Source organism: Delphinus delphis, chromosome 12 (assembly GCF_949987515.2).
Source record: "Delphinus delphis chromosome 12, mDelDel1.2, whole genome shotgun sequence".
NCBI lineage: Eukaryota > Metazoa > Chordata > Mammalia > Artiodactyla > Delphinidae > Delphinus > Delphinus delphis.
In genome coordinates, this window is record NC_082694.2 from 26,647,771 (window position 1) to 26,666,192 (window position 18,422).

Genomic DNA, 18,422 nt, shown 5'->3' on the forward strand with positions numbered 1-18,422 from the left:
TATTTGCAAACGAAGCGACTGACAGAGGATTAATCTCCAAAATTTACAAGTAGCTTATGCAGCTCAATATCAAAAAACAAACAACCCAATCCAAAAATGGACAGAAGACTTAAATAGACATTTCTCCAAAGAAGATATACAGATTGCCAACAAACACATGAAAGGATGCGCAACATCGCTAATCATTAGAGAAATGCAAATCAAAACTACAATGAGGTATCCCCTCACACCAGTCAGAATGGCCATCATCAAAAAAACCTACAACAATAAATGCTGGAGAGGGTGTGGAGAAAAGGGAAACCTCTTGCACTGTTGGTGGGAATGTAAATTGATACAGCCACTCTGGAGAACAGTATGGAGGTTCCTTAAAAAACTAAAACTAGCACTACCATACAACCCAGCAATCCCCCTACTGGGCATATACCCTGAGAAAACCATAATTCAAAAAGTGTAATGTACCACAATGTTCATTGCAAGTCTATTTAATATAGCCAGGACATGGAAGCAACCTAAGTGTCCATTGACAGATGAATGGATAGAGAAGATGTGCCACATATATACAATGGAACGTTACTCAGCCATATAAAGAAACGAAATTGAGTTATTTGTAATGAGGTGGATGCACCTAGAGTCTGTCATACAGAGTGAAGTCAGAAATAGAAAAACAAATACCATATGCTAACACATATATATGGAATCTAAAAGGAAAAAAAATAGTTCTGAAGAACCTAGGGGCAGGACAGGAATAAAGACACAGACATAGAGAATGGACTTGAGGACATGCGGAGGGGGAAGGGTAAGCTGGGACAAAGTGAGAGAGTGGCATGGACATATATACACTACCAAATGTAAAATATATAGCTAGTGGGAAGCAGCCACATAGCACAGGGAGATCAGCTTGGTGCTTTGTGACCACCTAGAGGGGAGGGATAGGGAGGCTGGGAGGGAAATGCGAGAGGGAGGAGATATGGGGATATATGTATATGTATTGTTGATTCACTTTGTTATACAGCAGAAACTAACACACCATTGTAAAGCAATTATACTCCAATAAAGATGTTACAAAAAAAACTAAAAATGTGTTAGGCAATTTATATACATCTTTAATAGTAAAACATTTGGAAAAATATTTTAAATGAGTTTGTATTATATGAAGAGGGAAAATGGCAATTTTCAAATGCCTTTTCCATTTGAAAGTACTATTTCTTCATTTTCTTCTTTTTGGCCTATTGTTTAAAAATAATTTTCATATACAGAATTCTTAAATTTTGGTCTCCTAAGTGAAAATTTTCAAAGAAGCAAGTTGTTTGGCCTCTACCTTAATAAAATTCTTTACTGGTCAAAAAAAAGTGTGGGAGGGTATCAGCTGATTTTTCAACAGAAACTCTGCAGGCCAAAAGGTAGTGGCATGATATATTTAAAGTGATGAAAGGGGGAAACCTACAACCAAGAATACTCTACCCAAAAAGGCTTTCATTTAGATTCAATGGAGAGATCAAATGTTTTACAGGCAAGCAAAAGCTAAACAGTTCAGCACCACGAAACCAGCTTTATAAGAAATGTTAAAGGGACTTCTCTAAGAGAAAAAGAAAAGGCCACAAATAGAAACTTGAAAGTTATGAAAGGAAAAATCTCATTGATAAAGGCATATATACGGTAAAGGTAGTAAATCAATCACATATAAAGCTAGTAGGAAGGTTAAATGACAAAAATAGTAAAGTCATCTATATGCACAATAAGTAGTAAGGGATACATGAAACAAAAAGATGTAAAATATGATATCAAAAACTGTAAAACATGGAGGGGGAAGTAAAAATGCAGGGTTGTTAAAATGTGTTTGATCTTAAGAGATCAGCAACTTACAATGAATATATATATGTGTGTGTGTGTGTGTGTGTGTGTGTACACACACACACAGTAACCACAAACCAAAACCCTATAATAGATGCACACCTGGAAAGAAGAAAGAAATCCAAACACAACACTAAAGATAGTTATCAAATCACAAGAGAACAAAAGAAGAAGAAAGGAACAAATAAGAACTACAAAAACAATGAACAAAATGGCAATAAATACATACTCATCAATAATTACCTTAAATGTAAATGGACTAAATGCTCCAATCAACAAACACAGTGCCTGAATGGATACAAAAACAAGATCAATATATATGCTGCCTACAGAACACTCACTTTAGATCTAAAGACACACAGAGACTGAAAGTAAGGGGATGGGAAAATGTATTCCATGAAAATGGAAATTAAAGGAAAGCCAGGGTAGTGCTCACTTCAGCAGCACATATACTAAAATTAGAACAATACAGAGAAGATTAGCATGGCCCCTGTGCAAGGATGACACACAAATTCATGAAGCGTTCCATATCTTTCTGGGAATTGGGGGTTGATAGATGCAAACTGTTACATTTAGAATGGATAAACAACAAGGTTCTACTGTATAGCACAGGGAACTATATCCAATCTCCTGGGTAAACCATAATGGAAAAGAATATTTTAAAAAGAATGTATATATGTCTATAACTGCGTCACTTTGCTGTACAGCAGAGATTGGCATAACATTGTAAATCAAATATACTTAAATAAAAAAAAAGAGAAAGAAAGCCAGGGTAGCAATACTTATTTCAGACAAAACCGACTTTAAAACAGATTGTAACAAGAGACAAGAAAGACATTACATAATGATCAAGGGATCAATCCAAGAAGATATAAAAATTGTAAATATATATCCATCCAACATAGGAGCACCTAAATCCATAAAGCAAACATTAACAGACATAAAGGGAGAAATTGACAGTAACACAATAATAGTAGGGGACTTTAACACCTCAGTTACATCAATGGACAGATCATCCAGACCCTCCAAAAAAAATCAATAAGGAAACACTAGCCTTAAGTGACACATTATATCAGATGTACTTAATTGATATATAGAGAGCATTGCATCCAAAAGCAGCAAAATACACATTCTTTTCAAGTGCACAGGGAATATTCTCCAGGGTATATCACATGCTAGGACACAAAACAAGCCTCAGTAAATTTAAGAAAATTGAAATCATATCAAGCATCTTTTCTGACCACAATGCTATGAGACAAGAAAAAAAATGCAAACACATGGAAGCTAAACAATATGCTACAAAACAACCAATGGATCACTGAAGAAATTTTTTAAAAACTTGGAGACAAATGTAAATAAAAGCACAACAACACAAAATCTATGAGATGCAGCAAAAGCAGTTCCAAGAGGGAAGTTTACAGTGATACAAACCTACCTCAGGAAACAAAAAAAGCTCAAATAAACAACCTAACCTAACACCCAAAGGAGCTAGAAAAAGAAGTATAAACAAAGACCAAAGTTAATATAAGGAAATCATAAAGATAGGGCAGAAATAAATGCAATAGAAACTAAAAAGAAAAAAATTAGTGAAACTAAGATCTGGTTCTTTGAAAAGATAAACAAAATTGGTAAACATTTAGCCAGACTTGTCAAGAAAAAAAGAGAGAAGGCCCAAATCAATAAAATCTGAAATGAAAAAGGAGAAGATACAACTGACACCACATAAACACAAAGAATCATAAGCAATTACAATGAACAATTATACACCAATAAAATGGACAACCTAGAAGAAATGGACAAATTCCTAGAAATGTACAATCTCCCAAGAGTAAACCAGGAAGAAATAGAAAATATGAACAGGCTAATTACCAGTAATGAAATTGAATCAGTAACAAAACAACTCCTCCCTAAAATAAGTCCAGGACCAAATGGCTTCACAGGAGAATTCTACCAAACATTTAGAGAAGAGTTAACAACTATCCTTCTCAAACTAGTCGAAAAAATTGCAGAGGAAGAAATGCTTCCAAACTCATTCTACAAATCAGGCATCACCCTGATACCAAAACTAGACAAAGATATCACCAAAAAAAGAGAAAATTACAGGCCAATATCACTGATGAACATAGATGCAAAAATCCTCAATGAAATAATAGGAAATTGAATTCAGCAATACAATAAAAGGATCATACACCATGATCAAGTGGGATTTTTTCCAGGGATGCAAGGATAACTCAATACTCACAACTTAATCAATGTGATACACCAAATTCATAAATTGAAGAATAAAAATCATATGATCACCTCAATAGATGCAGAAAAAGTTTGACAAAAGTAAACATCTATTCATGATTAAAAAAACTCTCATTGAAAAATAATAAATTAATTGATTAAGAAAATAAATAAAATAAACTGAAAAAAGAAATTATAAAAAAACTCTCATCAAAGTGCATATAAAGGGAACATATCTCAACATAATAAAGGCCATACATGATAAGCCCACAACTAACATCATTCTCAATGGTGGAAAGATGGAAGCATTTCCTCTAAGATCAGGAACAAGACAAGGATGTCTGCTTTTGCCACTTTTATTCAACATAGTATTGGAAACCCTAGCAATAGCAATCAGGCAAGAAAACGAAATTAAAGTAATCCAAATTGGAAAGGAAGAAGTAAAACTGTCACTGTTTGCAGATAACATGCTGCTATATATAGAACATCCTCAAGATGCCAACAAAAAACTACTAGAGCTCATCACTGTTGCAGTAAAGTTTCAGGATACAAGATTAATATACAGAAATCAGTTGCATGTCCATACACTAAGAACAAACTACTGTATCAGAAAGATTAAGAAAAAAATCCCATTTACCACTACATCAAAAAGAATAAAATACCTAGGAATAAATCTAACTAAGGAAGTAAAAGACCTGTACATGGAAAACTATTAGACAGTGATGAAAGAAATTGAAGACTACACAAACAGATGGAAAGATATACCATGTTAATGGATTGGAAGAATTAATATTGTTAAAATGACCACACTACCCAAGGCAAGCTACAGATTCAATGCAATCCCTACCAATATAATTCTAAAATTTGTCTGGAATCACAAAAGACCCTGAAGAGCCAAAACAATCTTGAGAAAAAAGAGCAAAGCTGGAGATATCATGATCCCTGATTTCAAACTATACTACAAAGCTACAGTCATCAAAACAGTATTGTACTGGCAGAAAAACAATCTCATAGGTCAATGGAACAGAATAGAGAGCCCAGAAATGAAGTCACACTTATATGGGCAATTAATCTATGACAAAAAAAGCAAGACTATACGATGGGGAAAAGACAGTCTCTTCAACAAATGGTGCTGGGGAAACTGGATAGCTACATACAAAAGAATCAAACTGGATTACTCTCTCACACCATGCACAAAAGTAATTTCAAAATAGATTAAAGACTTAAATATAAGATATGAAACCATAAAACTTCTAGAAGAAAACACAGGCAGTATGCTCTTTGACATCAATCTCAGCAATTTTTTTGTATACGTCTCCTCAGACAAGGGAAACAAAAGCAAAATTAAACAAATGGGACTACAGCAAACTGAAAAGCTTTTACAGTAAACTGACAAGCTTTTGCAGAGCAAAGAAAAGTGTTAACAAAACAGAAAGGGCACCTACTAAATGGGAGACATTTGGAAATAATATATCTGATAAGAGAATAATATTCAAAATATACAAATCAATATCAAAAAAACAGTCCAGCTAAAAAATGGGCAGAGAAAAAAAAATAGCAGAGGACCTAAATAGACATTCTTCCAAAGAAGACATACAGATGGGCAACAGGCACATGAAAAGATGCTCCAGATTATTAATATTGGGCTTCCCTAGTGGTGCAGTGGTTAAGAATCTGCCTGCCAATGCAAGAGACACGGGGTTGAGCCCTGGTCCAGGAAGATCCCACACGCCGCAGAGCAACTAAGTCCGTGCACCACAACTATTGAGCCCGTGCTTTAGAGCCTTCGAGCCACAGCTACAGAAGCATGCACCTAGAGCCCATGTTCCACAAATAGAGAAGCCACCACAATGAGAAGCCCACGCACCACAACAAAGAGTAGGCCCCACTCACCACAACTAGAGAAAGCCCGTGCACAGCAACGAAGACCCAATGCAGCCAAAAATAAATAAATAAATAAATTTATTTTTTAAAAAAGATTATTAATATCAGGGATATGCAAATCGAAATCACAACGAGATGTCACCTGACACCTATCAATATGGCTATTATCGAAAAGACAACAAATAACAAGTGTTGGCAAGGATGTGGACAAAAGAGAACCTTTATACACTGTTGGTAGGAATGTAAATTGGTGCAGGCACTATGGAAAACAGTATGGAGATTCCTCAACAAAGAAAAAATAGAACTACCATACAATCCAGCAATTCCACTCCTGAGTATTTGTCTGAAGAAAATGAAAACACTAAGTAGAAAAGATATATGCATCTCTATGTTCATTGTAGCATTATTTACGATAGCCGAGATATGGCAGCAACCTAAGAGCCCATCAACAGATGAATGGGTAAAGAAGATGCCATATATAGATATCTATCTAGATAGATAGATAGATATACACACACATATATACAATGGAATATTATTCAGCCATAAAAAGGAATGAAATCTTGCCACTTGCAACAACATGGATGCACCTAGAGGGTATTAGGCTAAGTGAAATATTGTCAGACAGAGAATTACAAACATTTTATGATTTCACTTATATGTGGAACCTAAAAAAAAAACAAATGAACAACCAACCATAACACAACAGAAACAGAGTTATAGATACAGAGAACACACAGGTGGTTGCCAGAGGTGAGGGGGGTGGGGGGCATGGAAAGAAATTGGTGAGGGAGAGTAACAGGTAGAAACTTCCAGTTGCAAAATAAATGAGTTACAAGTATGAAATGCACAGTGTGGGGAATACTCAATAACTATGTAATATCTTTCTACAGTGAGAGATGGTAACTAGATGTATTGTGGTGTTCAGTTTGAAATGTATAGAAATACCAAATCACTATGTTGTGTAACAGGAACTAACATAGTGTTGAAGGTCAATTATACTTCCAAAACACAGAAACACACTCATAGAGAAGAGCTCAGATTAGTGGTTACCAGAGCTGGAGGCGGGTGGGGGTGGGAGGTGGTGGATAAAGGCAGTCAAAAGGTACAAACTTCCAGTTATAAGATAAATAAGTGCTAGGGATGTAATGTACAATATAAATAACACTGCTGTATGTTATATATGAAAGTTGTTAAGAGAGTAAATCCTAAGAGCTCTCATCACAAGAAAAAAATGTTGTTTATTTCTTTAATTTCACATCTATGTGAGATGATGGATGTTCAGTAAACTTATTGTGGTAAAACTTTCACGATGTATATAAGTCAAAGCATTATGCTGTACACCTTAAACGTATACAGTACTGTATGTCAATTATATTTCAATAAAGTTGGAAGAAAAAAACAGTGACTGACTGAATGAGTGAATGAATGACGTGGAAGAGAAAGGTTAAGCCCAGGAACATGATGGGGGTACCACTGGAATGCTTCATGGGGCAGGGGTAGCTTGACGAAATGTCAGGTTTAGCATAATATTCTCAACAGAAATCCAAAACTCTACCTTAGCACCAAGGAAGGGTTGTTCCCCTGGCACCCAGGCCTTGAAGAAGGCGGGCCTGAGGTGCAGCCTGAGGTGGACCCTGAGGCGGCGCCCGCAATGAGCCGCCCGGCCTGAGGGGGGCGCCCTCGCAGTGCAGGCGGACGTGGAGAGCCGGAAGGGCCAGGTAGCCGCGCCATTGCCTTCGCGAAGAAAAGGGTAGGAGCAGGGCTGAGGGCCGCAGGCGGGGAGGACGGCCACGGGCAGCGCCTCGCAGGAAGGACTTGGGGCAATCTCGGGCCGGCCCTCAAGCGGGTGTTGGCGGGGAGGGTGTTGGCGAGCAGACACGGGCAGCTGCCGGGGAGGCTTGACGCCCGGACGCCCAGGTCCGCCGCGTCCGAGCCCGCCCTCCGCAAGCGGTTCTGAGGATGGAGCGGCAGAGCCGAGTCTCCTACGCCGACTCTCCCGGGCCTGGGGGCTGGGTGGCCAATCCGTCAGGCAGCGTAGGCGTCGTGCTGAGGGCCCAAGACACTTTGGGGGGGGGGGGGGGGAGCGTGAAATATATTAACTTGTGAAGACAAAAGAAAACAGTGAAACCTTAGGGCCGAAGAAAAGGGGTTTTGTTTTATGTTTTTCCTTACGTGAGGGGGGCGGAAATGAAATTGAAGGGCCCACGAAAATCTTTTTTGCTCTTCCACAGCAAGAGGCCAGCTGCCTTTATGGAGCTGAAGGGCGCGCCAGGGGCTAGGAGGGTGGAGGATGGGAGGGGGGGTTGGCCAGGTAGGGCATGGCAGGAGGATGGAGAGTTGGGTAGGAGACACATGCAGAATTTCGGAGCCAGGGTAGGGATTTCAGATTTTGTTCCAAGTGTAATTGGAAGCCATTGAAGGGTTTTTGGTAAGGGGGTAACTTGATGGCCTTTGGTGGTTCAAGGCCGAGATTTAACCGGTTTGCACGGGGACACCAATAAGTGGGCATTCTTGTCAAAAGTGGGGAGCATAGGATCACAAATAGGTGCTGCTTAGGACTATGCCCAGACACATCAGGTGCCTTAATTGATCATGTTTGACAATATAAGGGAGAGAGCTGCCTTTTACCCCATTTAAAGAACAATGTTGGGGCTTCCCTGGTGGCGCAGTGGTTGAGAGTCCGCCTGCCGATGCAGGGGACACGGGTTCGTGCCCCGGTCCGGGAAGATCCCGCATGCCGCGGAGCGGCTGGGCCCGTGAGCCATGGCCGCTGAGCCTGCGCGTCCGGAACCTGTGCTCCGCAATGGGAGAGGCCACAACAGTGAGAGGCCCGCGTACAGGGAAAAAAAAAAAGAAAAAAATAAACAAAGTCATGAGGGCAGATAGCTTACTTTGAGACCGAAGTTTGACTTTTTGATTAGTTCCACTCAACATCTCTAAGCATTCTCAGCCTTACATTATAGGCAAACATCTAGATCCCTTGGCAGCTGTTAAGATGGGATAGCGTAGAGAAGCTTGAGTTAGTACCTAGTTTGACTCTTGTCTGGACTTAGTCCCCTAGACCTGTGTTCATTGTTTCAACTTTCAGTTTTATGAAAGCCAATGATTTCTCTTTTCTTCCCTATAGGTGTAGAGAATATCTAAGTGGTGGCTACAGTTCCACCCCTGGTCTGGCTGCCATGTATCATGGGCAAACTACTAGTAAAAGGCCATCTAATTCCACACAGATTTACCAGCAACCTCCAAGGCTCCTCATTGTGCATATCGCTCTACCATCCTGGGCTGACCTCTGCTCCAACCTCTGTGAGGCTCTGCAGAATTTTTTCTCTCTAGCCTGCAGCTTGATGGGCCCCAGCCGCATGTCCCTCTTCAGCTTATACATTGTACAAAATCAGCACGAGTGCATCCTCCCCTTTGTGGTGAGTATATCTACTTGTTCATTTTATCCTGAAAGCAGATATGAGGTTTCTGGAGCAGAGATCACAGTTTTTATTCTTACAGTAATAACTGTGCCCATTCCCCATACCCAATACCCCACAGGCAACAGAAAGAGCCCGATGTCATCCTACACATGGGGGATTTGTACTGCAGAAGAGGAAACCCAAAATTATTAATATGGGAGTATATATAGGCCACATCTTACCCCCCACCTCCACTCCTGAGAGAGAGAGAAAATTTGGCATTTACAGTCCTTTGGAATATAAGGAACTGACCTCTTTCATCCCTCTTTGAAATGTAAACACGGGGAAGTAAATCTCTAAATTTCTTTGGAGGTCTCTGGCTGCTCTATCTCCCTTTAAGTTTCTAAGACTTTTCCTTTAACCCAGGTTCCAGGTTTTTTTGCTCAGAAAGCCCCAACTGTGCAGAAATATGGAAATATTTTTTCTCTATACTTCCATATAGGACTCAGGTGAAACTCCCCCTAGGGTTTCAGAAGGCAAAGGCTGGGCTAAGGGCAATGCTTTTACAAAGCTCTCTCACACATAGACAGCTATCTCTTTTCCTCCTCAAACAAATTCAGATCTTCACTTTCTCCCCTTTACAAAGTTCAGAATCTCAGGGCTGGGAAAGACTTCAGAGGTTCTAGTAAATCCTCTTCCTGAGGCAGCCATGCTGTTGGGATAGTCAGAAAAGACCTCATGGAGAGCCAGGACTTTGATTCCTACCTGGTGTGAATAAGACCTCCTCCCACATAGTGTCCGTGGAAGCCATGTGGGAGCCTAGACGCCCTCCAACCCATCCAACATTAACAAGGTTTCTATCTCTCCGCCTCCCTATTGAGGTGGTGTCAGAGGAGGCCATGTGGGAAGTGGCAGTGAGGCATCTTTTCATCTCCAAGGCAGGATGGTGTCAGTGAAGACCTAGTGGGAAACAAGGACTTTTAGGACATTTTTCCTAGTGGAAAGCTTAATGGTAGTGAAGCTTACCTACCCCCAGGGTGTCAGTGGGGGGGCATATGAGGCACCTGAACATCCACCCCCACCCAGAGATAACAAGGCACCCTCCCTTCTGGGATGTAATTAGAGGCCAAATAGAGTCACACCCCAACCTGACAGTAATTATGTGGAAACTTCACTTCCCCCATTGGTGCAGTGTCAAAATAGGCCTACTAAAGCAGAAGATTTAAACAAGATCCAGAGTCTTACAGCATAATACCCAAAATGTCCAGAATACAAAAAAAAAAATCACTCATGATTATCAAGAACCAGGAAAATCCCAACTTGAATCAGAAGACAACAGACACCAACACTGAGATGACACAGGTGTTAGAATTATCTGAAAACGCTTTTGAAGCAGCCATCATAAAAATATTCCAACAAGCAGTTATGAACATGCTTGCACAAATGGAAAAATATAAAGTCTCACCAAAGAAATAGAAGCATAAAGAAAAACCAAATAGAAATTTTAGGCTGAAAAATGCAATACCCATAATTTTAGAAACAAAAATCTACTATGGATGGGAAAAATGGAGAGGACAGAGGAACTTGAAAACAGAATAAAAATTACCCAATCTCAGCAACAGAGAGAAAAGAGACTTGAAAAAAAAAAAATTAGCAAAGCCACAGGGATCTGTGAGACTATAACAAAGAGCTAACATTTATGTCATCACGGTCCAAGAGGAAAGGGACAGGAGGGTGGAGCTGGACAAATATTTAAAGAAATAATCACTGAAAGTTTCCCAAATTTGGCAAAAGTTATAAACCTAAAGATTCAAGAGGCTGGTGGAGCCCCAAACAGAATAAACGCCAAGAAATCCATTCTAAGACACATCATAATCAAAATTCTAAAAACTAAAGACAAAGAAAGACTCTTGAGAGCGGGACACTGACACCTTACCTATAAGGGAGAAACAATCAAGTAATGATAGATTCTTTTCATTAGAGACCATGAAGGCCAGAGGAAGTATCACATTTTTCAAATGCTGAAAGAAAAGAACTGTTAACCTAGAACTCTGTATCCAGTGAAAATATCCTTAAGGAATGAATCAGAAATCAAGATTCTCAGATGAAGGAAAACTAAGAGAATTTGTCACCATCAGACCTACCTTAACAGAATGGCTAAAGGAAGTTCTTGAATCAGAAAGGAAATTATAAAAGAAAGACTCTTGGAATATCCAGAAGGAAGAAAGAAGAGTGGAAAGAATAAAATATGAATAAAGATAATAGACTTTCTATAGAGTCTTCTAAATTATATTTGACAGTTGAAGCAAAAATTATAACATTGTCTGATATGGTTGTTAATGCTAGTGTATTTAGAGGAACTATTTAGGATAATTACATTATAAACGGGAGGATAAAAGGACTTAAAGGAAATTAAGGTTTTTACACTTCATTCAAAATGGTAAAATATTGACACCAGTATACTGTGATAGGAATGTATTTGTATAATGCAATACTTAAAACAACCACTTAAAAAATCTATATAAAGAGATACACTCAGAAACACTATAGATAAATCAAAATGAAATTCTAAGAAAGTATTCAATTATCCCACAGGAAGATAGGTAAATGAAAACACAGAAATGAAAAACTGAGGGAACAAACAGAAAGCAACAAATAAATCAACAGGCTGACATACCAATAATTACATTAAATGTAAATGGTTTTATGGGCTTCCCTGGTGGCACCTATCCCTGGTCCGGGAAGATCCCACATGCCATGGAGCAACTAAACCCATGCACCACAATACTGAGCCTGAGTTCTAGAGCCCATGAGCCACAACTACTGAGCCTGCATGCTGCAACTACTGAAGCCCATGCACCTGGAGCCCATGCTCCACAACAAGAGAAGCCACCACAGTAAGAAGCCCATGCAGTGCAACGAAGAGTAGCCCCCGCTTGCTGCAACTAGAGAAAGCCCACATGCAGCAACAAAGACCCAAAGCAGCCAAAAATAAATTAATTAAATAAATAAATTTATTTTTAAAAATGTAAATGGTTTTAATACACCAATTAAAAGAAAGAGAGAATTCCCTGGTGGTCCAATGGTTAGGACTCTGTGTTTCCACTGACAGGGGCCCAGGTTCGATCCCTGGTTGGGGAAATAAGATCCCACAAGCTGCACGGTGTGGAAATAAATAAATAAATAAAAGAGATTGGCGGAGGTGGGGGCATGACCCAACTATAGCCTATCTACAGGAAACTAACTTCAAATACAATAAAAGTACATTGAAAGTGAAAGGACGGAAAAAGATATACCATGATAACAATCAAAACGTTATTAATGTATCAAATTAAGTAGACATAATGATAAAAAGAGTCACAGAACAAGAACAAATAGTCCTAAAATTTATATGGAACCCCAAAGACCTAGAATTGCCGAAGCAATCCTGAAGAAAAAGAACAAAGCTGGAGGCATAACCACCCCACCGACTCCCGCCAGACTTCAGACAATACTACAAAGCTATAGTAATCAAAACAGCCTGGGAACTTCCCTGGCAGTCCAGTGGTTAAGACTCCACACTCCCACTGTAGGGAGCACAGGTTCAATCCCTGGTCAGGGAACTAAGATCCTGCATGCCATGTGGTGCAGCCACAAAAAACAAATTAAAAAAAAAAAAAAACTGTGATATTGGCACAAAAATAGACATACAGCTCAATGGAACAGAATAGAGAGCCGAGGAATAAGCCCACACACCTACAGTCAATTAATCTTCAACAAAGGAAGCAAGAATATACAATGGAGAAGACAGTCTCTTCAGCAAGTGGTATTGGAAAAGCTGGACAGCAACGTGTAAATCAGTGAAGTTAGAGCACTCCCTTATGCCATACATAAAAATAAACTCAAAATGGCTTAAAGACTTAAATATAAAGCATGACAGCATAAAACTTCTAGAAAAGAACATAGGCAAAATATTCTCTGACCTAAATTGTAGCCATGTTTTCTTAGGTCAGTCTCCCAAGGCAAAAGAAATAAAAGCAAAAATAAACAAATGGGACCTAATCAAACTAAGAAACCATAAACAAAATGAAAAGACAATCTACAGAATGGGAGAAACTATTTGCAAATGATGCAACCAACAAGGGCTTAATTTCCAAAACATACAAACAGCTCATACAGTTCAATATTGAAAATAAATAAATAAATTTTTTAAATGGGCAGAAGACCTAAATAGACATTTCTCCAAAGAAGGCATGCAGATGGCCAACAGGCACATGAAAAGATGCTCAACACTGCTAATTATTAGAGAAATGCAAATAACTGCAATGAGGTATCACCTCACACCAGTCAGAATGGCCATCAAAAAAAGTCTACAAATAATAAATGCTGGAGAGGCTGTGGAGAAAAGGGAACCTCCTGCACTGCTGGTGGGAATGTAAATTGGTGCAGCCACTATAGAGAATAGTATGGGGGTTCCTTAAAAAACTAAAAATAGAGTTACCATTTGATCCAGCTATCCCATTCCTGGGCATATATATCTGGGGGAAACCCTAATTTGAAAAGATACATGCACCCCAGTGTTCATAGCAGCACTGTTTACAATAGCCAAGACATGGAAGCAACCTAAGTGTCCATCGACAGGTGAATGGATAAAGAAGATGTGGTATATATATACAATTTTACTCAGCCATAAAACAGAATGAAATAGTGCCATTTGCAGCAACATGGATGGACCTAGAGATTATCATTCTATGTGAAGTAAGTCAGACAAAGACAAATACCATATGATATCACTTACGTGTGGAATCTAAAAAGAATGATACAAAATGAATTTGCAAAACAGAAACAGACCCACAGACAGAGAACACAAACTTATGGTTACCAAAGGGGGAAAGGGAGGAGGGATAAATTAGGAGTTTGGGATTAACAGATACACACTACTATATATACAATAGATAAACAACAAGGGCATACTGTATAGCACAGGGAACTATATTCAATATCTTGTAATAACCTATAATGGAAAAGAATCTGAAAAAGAATATATATATGTGTGTGTGTATACATATATATGTATCTGAATCACTTTGCTGTACACCTGAAACTAACACAACTGTATCTGAATCACTTTCCTGTACACCTGAAACTAACACAACTGTATCTGAATCACTTTGCTGTACACCTGAAACTAACACAACGTTGTATATCAAATATAATTTTAAAAAAAAATTCCAAAAGAAAAAAAAAGTCAATCCAACAAAAGACAGCAATCTTAAATGTGTCCCCACTAAACAACAGAACTGCAAATGTCTGTTAACTGGTCAATGGATAAACAAAATGTATAACTCTCACTCCATAAAACTGGAGTTTCCTACAAGTACACTGAGGACAGAGTGAAAGTGATAGTGATGTTTACAGCCATACAGCAAGTATGTTCCTCTACTGTGCCATTTTCCTTGTGCATGTCTGTCCCATGACCACATTTGGCTGTGATATCTATCTTCTGTCAGGCAATAGGGGTAAAGAAAAGTTGAGAGTGATCTGGAAAGGCAAATGAAGATATTCAGCATAGGAGGCTTTTGGGGAGATGAGCTCATGTCCCAAACAAAAGTAAAAGGATTTCATTTCCTTCTTCAATTGACTATGTTCTGTGCCTCTGGTACTCCTCAGTACATCTGGCCTTAGATGAACCCCTGATCCCTTATTCACTCCATTAGGAAAGACAGACAGTTCTAGACTAAAAACAACCTCTGGTAACTCAGGAAAAATTGCAAGCCAAAATTTCCATCCAAACGAACAGTAAGTTCAGCCATGGTCAAAAGCTCAAGAAAATCACTGAAACAATGCCGTTACCTTATGTATAGAACAGTCTAATCTTTGTTTAAAGAAATAAAATATTACCTTAAATCCATTTTCTCTGACCTATATAAGTATCTGATGTTTTCTATCTGCAGAGTTAGCTCAAAATGTAAGTGGAGGAAGACAGCAGGTAGGAAATCTTGCCTAAGTTGAACACCTCAATTTATCTCCTCATATTTAATTTATGAGTATAATAAAATAATTCTGAACTTTTTATGAGAAATCTTGACAAAGGAATTATAATTAAAATATTAGAATTCCTTTTATATCTATTGTGCCCTTAATATAAATAAATTTGATCAAAATGATTAATCTCTCAAAGCAGTTTCAGAAAAATTCCATTACTGTGAGGATTTTACCAATTCTTTTACCTTTTCATGAGAACAAAGAAGTTATTTAAATCATATGTGATCTACAATGGTATTTGAGGACCAGTAGTGGTCTAATTTGCCTATTACATTTATTTTCTTATCCTTACTAGCAGACCTTCAATAGAATCATTTAAAAGTGGCAAATAATAAGAATATATTGGGCTTCCCTGCTGACGCAGTGGTTGAGAGTCCGCCTGCCGATGCAGGGGACACGGTTCGTGCCCCGGTCCAGGAAGATCCCACATGCCGCTGAGTGGGTGGGCCCGTGAGCCATGGCCGCTGAGCCTGCGCGTCCGGAGCCTGTGCTCCGCAACGGGAGAGGCCACAGCAGTGAGAGGCCCGCGTACCGCAAAAAAAAAAAAAAAAAAAAAAAGATAATAGACTGTAATTGAGTGCTGCAGGAGGGTGGGGAGAGTAAGAAAAGGAAATATACAAATTTTATTATTGTATAGTGGAGATTTTCATCTCTCATTAATGGATATTAAAGAAGTAACTTAGGGGAATTATATAAACATGGAATTATAAAGATAACCCCTAAAACAAATACAAACCTTTCTAATTATGACAAGGAAAACATATATAGAGCAAACAAATTTACACAGTGTAGTGATTTTTCAAAAGCTATGAAAACAGTGTATACCTTAAAATAATATAACTAAAAATAACTAAACTTACCTATTAAAGTACTTTAAAACAGATTTGATTGCAGAACAAAATTCTGCTGTATTCAGCAGAAGAGACTACAACAAAGTGATTCAGAAAGGTTGAAAATAAAAGGAAGGGCAAAGGTATACTAGGCAAGTGCACCCCCATAATAAAAAAACAAAAAGCATGCTTTTAATATCAAACATCATTGAATTTAGAGCAAAAATCACTAAACACGACTAAGAATGGCACTTTAATGCTAGGACACAAAGCAGAGAAGAGCAGAGAATTATCAAGAGGAGCACAAGAAATATATTCAGTAAGAGAGCTTGTTGAAGGGACAGTCTATTGAAAATATATCAGTTTTGAATACCAGTGTACCAAATAACATAGTATCAACATTTTTTAAAGAAATATAATTATATGTATGAAAGAAATCTGCACCTTCCTGAAGTGCTCATGGAATAGTCACAAAAGTTGACCATATGTTAAGCCACAAATAAACCTCAAAAGTTTGATGAATTACAAAAAGTACAAGTAGATCAGTCAACATTCTCTGAATACAATGCAATAAAACTAGGAATAAATAGCAAATACAGAACAAAAAGTCACTACCACCTGGAAATTTTTAAGCTGTTTAATAGCTTTTGAATCAAAGAGGAAATTAGGCAAAAATTGCAGTATATCTAGAAAATAATAATAATGAAACACTACATATTAGAACCTATGTGATATAAAAAAGTTAATGCTGAGAAAAATTCATATCTTTAAACTATACAAATTTCATTATTTTAAATTATATTAGTAAACCAGGAAAACTGAAAATAAATGAAGCAAGCAACTCAAGAAGAAAAGAAAAAACAAGCTTAAGGAAAGCTAAAGGAAGGAAATAATAAAGATAAAAACAAACAGTAGTGAATATGAAAATAGAAAATGGTAGAACAAATGAATAAATCCAAATTTGTTCTTTGGGGAAAAAATAGGAAATAGATCAGCCATTAGTTAACTTAGTTTTTGGAAAAGGGCAGGGGGAAAAGGCACATATACCCAAAATAAGATAAGGAGAAAGTAACCACACTTGTGTGAAATGCATAATTCTCCATGAAAATATAATTACCGAAAGTGAATTCAGAAGAGATAGAAACCTGCCATTTCCCATAAAAGGAATAGAGAAAGTTATGAAAGAACTACCCTCCCCCAAAATAAAGTACTGGAACCAAATGGTTTTGCAGGGGAATAATACCAAACTTTTAAAGAACAGATTGTTAAAGTTTTTTAACCATTTTATACCACAGAAAGAAAAAAAAAATCCTTCCAAATTATTTTTGTGAAGATAATGTAATATTGATCCTAAAATCCAGCAAACATTACACAGAAAAACTACAGACCAGTCTCACTTATGACTATCTATTAAACATCCCAAATAAAGTATTAGGATCCCAAATAAAGTAATAGGATCCAGCTCATATTTTAAAAATCATCTACAGGAATGCAGAAATGGTGCAGTATTGAAATCTATTAATATAGTTTACTATGTTAATATATCTAAGAAAAATATGATCATGTTTATTTCCATACATACTTAAAAAATGGTGTTTAATAAAGTGCAACATCCAATCTTTTTTTTTTTTTTTTTTTTTTTTTTTTTTGCGGTACGCGGGCCTCTCACTGTTGTGGCCTCTCCCATTGCGGAGCACAGGCTCTGGACGCGCAGGCTCAGCAGCCAGGGCTCACGGGCTCAGCTGCTCCGCGGCATGCGGGATCTTCCCGGACCGGGGCACGAACCCGCGCCCCCCACATTGGCAGGCGGACTCTCAACCACTGCGCCACCAGGGAAGCCCTCCAATCTTCTTTTAAAAAAACTTAAAAAATTAGGAACAGGTGGCTATTCCCATAGTGTATGTCTATGACAAGTCAAAAACCAGATCTTACTTAATGAAAAGACACTGAATATATTCCTGTGTAAGACAAGTAAGTTTACTATCATCACTGTTATCTAACAGTATTTTAGAGATTTTCACTGATATAATTGCACACATAAAAAAGAAGTTAGAATATAGGAACAAGGAAAGGAGGGACTTCCCTGGTGGTCCAGTAGTTAAAAAACACTCTGCGCTTCTGCTGCAGGGGGGCGCGATTTTGATCCGGGGAACTAAGATCCCACATGCCCCATGGCATGGCCAAAAAAAAAAAGAAATAA

The 18,422-nt window shown here is 38.1% G+C and overlaps 1 protein-coding gene and 1 non-coding gene across 3 annotated transcripts in view; both read left to right on the top strand.

Moving 5' to 3' along the window:
* Positions 1-2,279: 2,279 nt before the first annotated feature.
* On the top strand, positions 2,280-2,386 carry LOC132435670 (U6 spliceosomal RNA). Its single transcript, XR_009521613.1, has one exon. It is a non-coding gene; the product is annotated as a U6 spliceosomal RNA (small nuclear RNA).
* Positions 2,387-9,146: 6,760 nt separating this feature from the next.
* The window catches only part of M1AP (meiosis 1 associated protein), a 76,691-nt gene continuing 67,415 nt past the window's right edge, over positions 9,147-18,422 (top strand). For both annotated transcript variants that reach the window (XM_060027468.1, XM_060027467.1), the window contains exon 1: positions 9,147-9,386. In XM_060027468.1, coding sequence (XP_059883451.1) covers positions 9,147-9,386 — 240 coding nt within the window. The remainder of the gene's footprint in view (positions 9,387-18,422) is intronic.